The sequence below is a fragment of the Anolis sagrei genome, chromosome 1 (assembly GCF_037176765.1).
Source record: "Anolis sagrei isolate rAnoSag1 chromosome 1, rAnoSag1.mat, whole genome shotgun sequence".
Lineage (NCBI taxonomy): Eukaryota > Metazoa > Chordata > Lepidosauria > Squamata > Dactyloidae > Anolis > Anolis sagrei.
In genome coordinates, this window is record NC_090021.1 from 268243827 (window position 1) to 268250612 (window position 6786).

At 41.8% G+C, this 6786-nt stretch overlaps 1 protein-coding gene across 1 annotated transcript in view; it reads left to right on the forward strand.

Moving 5' to 3' along the window:
* The window catches only part of NAT10 (N-acetyltransferase 10), a 35185-nt gene extending 34117 nt beyond the window's left edge, over positions 1-1068 (forward strand). The window contains exon 29 of the mRNA XM_060764984.2: positions 644-1068. Coding sequence (XP_060620967.2) covers positions 644-737 — 94 coding nt within the window. The 3' untranslated portion in view covers positions 738-1068. The remainder of the gene's footprint in view (positions 1-643) is intronic.
* Positions 1069-6786: the final 5718 nt, after the last annotated feature.

The window sequence follows — 6786 nt, forward strand, 5'->3', positions numbered from 1 at the left end:
GAGGCACAAGATCCACACAAATAAGGAAAAACATTAATAAAAATACCTTTTTAAAAAAAATCTAAGAAAACATCTTTCTAGGAATCTTTGTTGTCCAGCATGACTCTATGGTCAACTTCTGCGGGAAGAATTGCACTGGAGAGCCTACCGATTCCTAGAGAAGTGTTATCTCTAGGAATCCCTTGATCCCCCAGCATGACTCCAATCACCTTTTGCCAGAAGTTAATGATCATAGAGTTGCATTGGAGGACCTACAGATTTCTAAAAACAATGTTTTAAATCTTTGAATAATCAAATTCGCAAAAATCAAACCCTTAAATGTGGAGTGCTGACTATCCCTTTCTTATGCTGTGTATGTCAGGATGGAACCATGACAGTTAAACTGGAATCATAGTACTATAACTGTATGGTGTGAAAGGAAACCTTGTCTGAATTGCCAAGCTTTCACCCCACACACATACCCACAATGGCTCTGAAATAATGTAGCACATGACCATCTTTGGTAAATGATACACACTTCAGCTTCTTTGGCTACAAAATCTTGGAGGTACTTTCTGCAGAATTTTGTTTTAAAAGTGTTCCATTTCTGATAATATTCCACCTCCAAGTGATACAATTATTAATTTGTCTTGTTCTTCCTCAGTGACAAGAAGAGAAAATCAGAAGGCACAACCACAGGGCCCAAGCAGGAGAAGAGATTTAAGAAAAAAATCCCAAAGCAGAAGTGGAAGAAATGATACCTGCATCAACACAGAGACTTGGAGATCCCGTTTGGTGGGAACCTTGTTTCTTTTCCAAAACAAACAACTTTAGGCTATTAAAGTGAAGGTACCTTGTGGTGGAAATGCCTGAAGGATTTGGGCTTTTTAAATATATAGGCAGCCTTGAAGCCATACCGTTTGGAAGATAGGTTTATTGCTGCCAGCTCAGCATTTGTGTTGTGTTGAAAGGAACCGTAGAGCAGCAAACTGGATTATTACCAGGAATCCTGACGCTTTACTGTTTAGCCCTGCAAGACCTCTGTTTGGTGTGCCTGAGAGACCTATAAACATCTTTCCCTTCACTTTACGATTTGTTGTTCTTGCTGGTGATTTTGGAAGGAGGCCTGAGGCTCAGTGCTGTGAGTGTTGTTTTTAATTGAAAGCGAGTATTTTTAGAAGTATGAGTACAACGATGTATAAAACATTCCGTGGTGTTTTAAAAAGATGAAGTTAATGTAGGTGTCTGGTGTACATTATTATGCTTTTATGGCACTAAAAGAACCGATCTGCAATTTTTAAAATACTGTCTTCACCTTGTTAATGTTCATACTTTTGGAGTCGGTTTTAGATGTTCTCAGTGTTTTCTCCCCAGAATGTCTGCGGGTACAGTGCAAAGAGGATGTGGTGGAGATTGAATTAATGTTCCCACACCTTGTGTCCCATAGAATCATAAAATAATAGAGCTGGAAGAGACCACATGGGCCATCTTGTCTAATCCCCTGCCATGCAGAAAAAGCACAAAGTACCCCTGACAGATGGCCATCCACCTTCTGTTTTTCAGTGGCATGATGCCTTGATATCTAACAGCAGCGAGCAAGGTCATGCTCATAGTATTTTGGGACCAGCACAGAGTAGTATTGATGGATTACCTAGCAAAGGGGACCATGATCACTGGGGCATAATATGTTTCACTGCTGCGGAAATTGTGGGAGGCCATCAAAACCAAGAGATGTGGCATACTCACCAAAGGTGTCCACCTTCTGCAAGAGAGTGCACCAATTCACAATTCCCATATTGTCCAAATGGAAACATGCTCCTGTGGCTTTGAAATTCTACCATACACTCCTTATTCACTCAAATTCGCACCATTGGACTTTCACCTCTTTCCAACAATTATTTTGAAGGGTAAGCAATGTGGCTTTTGGAGTAACCTGGTGACTTCTTCAAGCAAGGTGTTGATGGGAGAAGTATGTGTCTGTAGGTGGCGCCTAATAACTTTGGCAAGTTTCATTCCTCTCAGTCCACAGAAGCTGGGTCAGGGGAAATCTTTAATGAACACCCCTCATATGTGTATGGTTCTGGGTGGTCCCCTTTTTGAAGGAAGGAGGTATGATTACTTCTGGACCAAAGTCATGTTTCAGTGGTGCCTAGTAAAATCTCAGTATTTGGAGAATCATGGAAAAGAAATGATGTCATCAGTGGTCCCTTGTGGCTTCAAGGATTTCCGTGTCTCCCATTTCTGCTCAGCCATTTCCATTTTCTGCTTTGGCTCTGTAGACATTTCCCCAGTAAGTATTTTTCACAGATTTTTTTATTTTACGATGACGATATTGGAAGCAGAATAAAAACTAACTGACCAATTAAGTTGGCTCAGTTTTGCAACTTGCTGCAGACAAGAGAAATACAGTTTAAGGATCCTAAGCTTGGTGTGTGCATATAAGTGAGTGTGTTTTTGTTGGCTGACACAGAAGAAGCAATTCCTCTTACTTCTCTGCACATCTGAGGCAGACTTTCCAATTCATTTTAGCTTGGATTGAGCCACTTTCCCTTGGCCTTGAACCATGTGGGATCAAGGTCTGGCCTGCCAAGAGTGAACAACGGGTTTCTTGAGGATTAGGCATAATTGCAACCACCAAATGTGCCCGAATTCACAAGCCACCAAATCATAAAATTAGTTTACAGTGTGAGATCCTTTTGCTGAAAGGTTGCTTTCAGTTTTGTGGCTTTTGACCTTAGTTTTGGAGTGGCTGTGGGTTTTCTCCCTGCCCGCTGGTTTCCCTTCACAATTTCTGTACAAGGAAAAAAATGTTTAACCTTCATGTTCTCAAGCCAGTATTGTGGATGTAGAATTAAAATATCTGCAGACACCACAGGACCTGTTACTTAATACCTAGTCTTGGCACAGGGTGGTAATAGCTATGTCTCCAGAATTGCCATCTTGGCACAAGGAGCTAGTCCAATAAGTAAAGTAGGGCAATGCAACACAAACAAGGTGAGCAGAAAGATAATTTTATTTCAAGCCCAATTCATTTCAGAAGGAAACCTCTTAAAGAGGGAATATGACTACAGAACAGGAAAATGCTTCACCATAACCACATCAGTCTCTTCTAATTTCAGAAATTATGCATGTTTGAGAAAGCCAGTGTGGTGTCGTGATTTTGAGTGCTGGGTGAGCAATTGGACACCTTGATTAGCATTTAATGGCCTTGCAGCTACAAAGCCTGGCTGGTTGCTACCAGGGGATCCTTTGTTGGGAGGTGTTAGCTGGCCCTGATTGATTCTTGCCTAGAATTCCCCTGCTTTTTGAGTGTTGCTCTTTACTTACTGTCCAGATTTTAGACTGTACTGGACTACTCTTACAACTACCATGTCAGACTACACAGAGAAGTCATTGAAGTCCACAAACATGTGGACAATTACAACTTAAAGGAGGAAAACATGAAAATGAAAAAAATCTGGCTACCAGTATTAAAAAAATCTGAAATCAGAACAATAAATAGAAAGCAACACTCAAAATACAGGGGAATTCCAGACAAGAATCAATCAGGTCTGCTCATACCTCCCAACAAAGCATTTCTCCAGGCAGCAACCAGCCAGGCTTTGAAGCTACAAGGCCATTAAATGCTAATCAGGGTGACCAATTGCAACATTCAGACTCGCCTCAAGCAGACAAGAGTTCTTTCTCCCACCCTGGACATTATTCCACAGATATATAAACCTCACTTGCCTAGTTTCCAACAGACCTCACAACCTCTGAGGATGCCTGCCATAGATGTGTGTGAAACATCAGGAGAAAATGCTTCTGGAACATGACCATGCCACCCAGAAAACTCACAGCAACCCAGCTTTTGGGGTGAAATACTGAGCTAGATAGATAAATGATCTGATCCAGTATAAAGTAGCCCCCAGTGTTCCTGCTAGAAAACTAGAAGACTTCCACAGTGTTGTTGGTTTGTTACAAATCAAAAAATCTGTGGGTCTTGAAAAATGTGTGATTAATTAGAAAAATCATAAGTGTGGAAAAAAAGAGCAGCAGCCCTACAAAAGGAAATAGAACTATATCTCCATAAAGAAGATGGATTGGGGCAGGGTAGGAAAGCCAAGATTAAAAAGAATGGATAGGAAGAGGTCGGTATGATCATAAGTGAAGGGATGTGAACAAATGCTGAGATGATATAGGATGATCCTAACATCTTTGATTATGTATAGAATGGGAGTCCAGAAAGATTTAAACATTGGTGGTATTGATATTCCAACATTGTTAACATCTGTGGAAAAATAGCTTTTATGAGACCTGGGAGAGAAGGAATGTTCTTTTTATGTTCTGCTAGCTCATGTTATAACTAACATGAGCTATCGTATGAGTCTTTGGAAGTAAGTGTGTGTGTGTGTGTTCTGGGGGAATGAGGAAACTGAGCTGTTCCTCCACAAACAGCTTTAAATGGGTTTTTAAAGACTTGTTAAAATCTGTTTGGTTTCATTGCTCTGCCTTGAGTTTTGACCATAACTCTGGGAAAGAGTATGCAATTGAGATCAGCAACGTAATTTTATAGTCTATCTTAGGCTCCCAAGGAGATGAGCAGCAACCTTGTAAATGCTGTATAGGTTTGTGTGTGATGTTTCAGGAAAGGGGAAAATGTTTCTCCTCTTTTCATGCTTTTAAGCCCTCACCTGCTATTACATCAGAAAAATAAAAACCTCAAACTTCAACAAGTTATGGAAGGTGCCCCCAGTGGCATAATGGGTTAAACCCTTGTGCCAGCAGGACTGCTGACTGAAGGGTCGGCGGTTTGAATCTGGGGAGCTGGGTGAGCTCCCATCTGTCAGCTACAGCTTCTCATGAGAGACATGAGAGAAGCCTCCCATCCCCTGGGCAATGTCCTTGCAGACGGCCAATTCTCTCACACTAGAAGTGACTTGCAGTTATCTCAAGTCGCTCCTGACAAAAAACCCCCTCAAAATACATAACAAGTTATGGATTTTTTTGGTGTCTATTTACCCTTCCTTCCCAATGCGTAGAAGAGTGGGATATAGATAGATAGATAGAGCATTGATATACACACACACACACACACACACACACACACACATACATACACACACACACATACATACATACACACACACACACATCTATGTAATATGTTTGTTGTTGTGATTGTGTTATTTCGAATAATTTCTACCTTGTGACTAAGGGAAAGCTATTGTAGGGTTTTCTTGGCAAGATTTGTTCAGTGGGAATGACTATTGCCTTTCTCTGAGGCTGAGAATGTAACTGGCCCAAGGTCATCCAGTGGGTTTCTGTAGCTGAGCTGTGATTTAGACTGGTTGGTCTGAGTCTTATTCCAACATCCAAACCATTATGCCATACTAGATTGATAACAGAAATATTTTCTGACTTAATGATCCAATTAGTACATAGCTAAAAGTACTTTTTCTATAAAGGTAGGGTAGGTTTTCCCTTGACATTAAGTCTAGTTGTGTCCGATACTGGGGGTTGGTGCTCATCTCCATTTCTAAGCCGAAGAGCTGGCATTGTCCATAGATACCTCCAAGGTCATGTGGCCGGCATGACTGCATGGAGTGCCATTATCTTCCCGCTGGAGCAGTACCTATTGAGCTACTCACATTTGCATGTTTTTGAACTGCTAGGTTGGCAGAAACTGGGGCTAAAAGCAGGAGCTCATTCCACTCCCCAGATTCGAACCTGCGATCGTTTAATCAGCAAGTTCAGCAGCTCAGCTATTTAACCCACTGTGCCTCCGGGGCACCTTTACTATAAAACAGAGTGGATTTACATCCTGGTCTCTGAGAATCTTTGTCTGACAGTGTATGTGATTTTCCTGCTTCTTGGCAGAGGGGTTGGACTGGATGGCCCGCGAGGTCTTTTCCAGCTCTGTGATTCTATGATTCTATCCATGGGGGTTCCTTCTAAGGCCCTGCATGGATATAAAAAATGAATCATACTTCATTTTATTGAGTAGCATCGGCGTGAATGTGCATGCATCAGTATGTCCTTGTTAATAATGTAAGGTATGGCAATCTGCAGTCAGCTGAAATAATAGAGCCTGTGGATGTAGAGCAGAGGTTCTCAACCTGTGGGTCCCCAGATGTTTTGGTCTTCAACTCCAAGAAATCCTAACAGCTTGTCAATTGGGTGGGAGTTCTGGGAGTTGTAGGCCAAAACACCTGGGGACTCACAGGTTGAGAACTACTGATCTAGAGGGCCCACTGTACTACACTGGTGCCTAATTACAATATACACTGATACAGTATGGCCCCTGTGTCCATGGAACTTGGTGTCTGTGATTTCACTTACCCTTACCCATGCCCCAAAATATGTTGTCTCTGGGCTTTTGTTAGACCCTCCGGTACAATTCTAAGGTATTCCTGCTTCTGACTTCTTAGGAGTCTAATAAAAATGCAGTCCTTGAATTTGTTACTAGATTGAACAGTAATGATGCTTTAAATTCAGGTCAAGTTACTAGCAACAGAAAAGCCCCCCTGATTGCAATCCCATTCTGGGATATAAATTAAATCAATCAATCAGTCCAAGCAGGGCAGAGAGATTTCTGTTTGAGGCCCTTGGAGAAATCTGGCATCTCACAGTAAATTGCACTCGGATAGATAAGCCAGTGGCATATTCAATAAGGTCTTTAAGAAGCTTTGCATGTGCCTGCTGCATGTCTGACAGAGCGCGGGTGGCAATGAAAGGAGCTTGAAAGGTGCTTCTGTTCTGAACGGAGCGGCCCTGTCTGCCTCAGATGCAACAGGGGCTCCAGTTAGCAGTTGTTTTAAATTACTT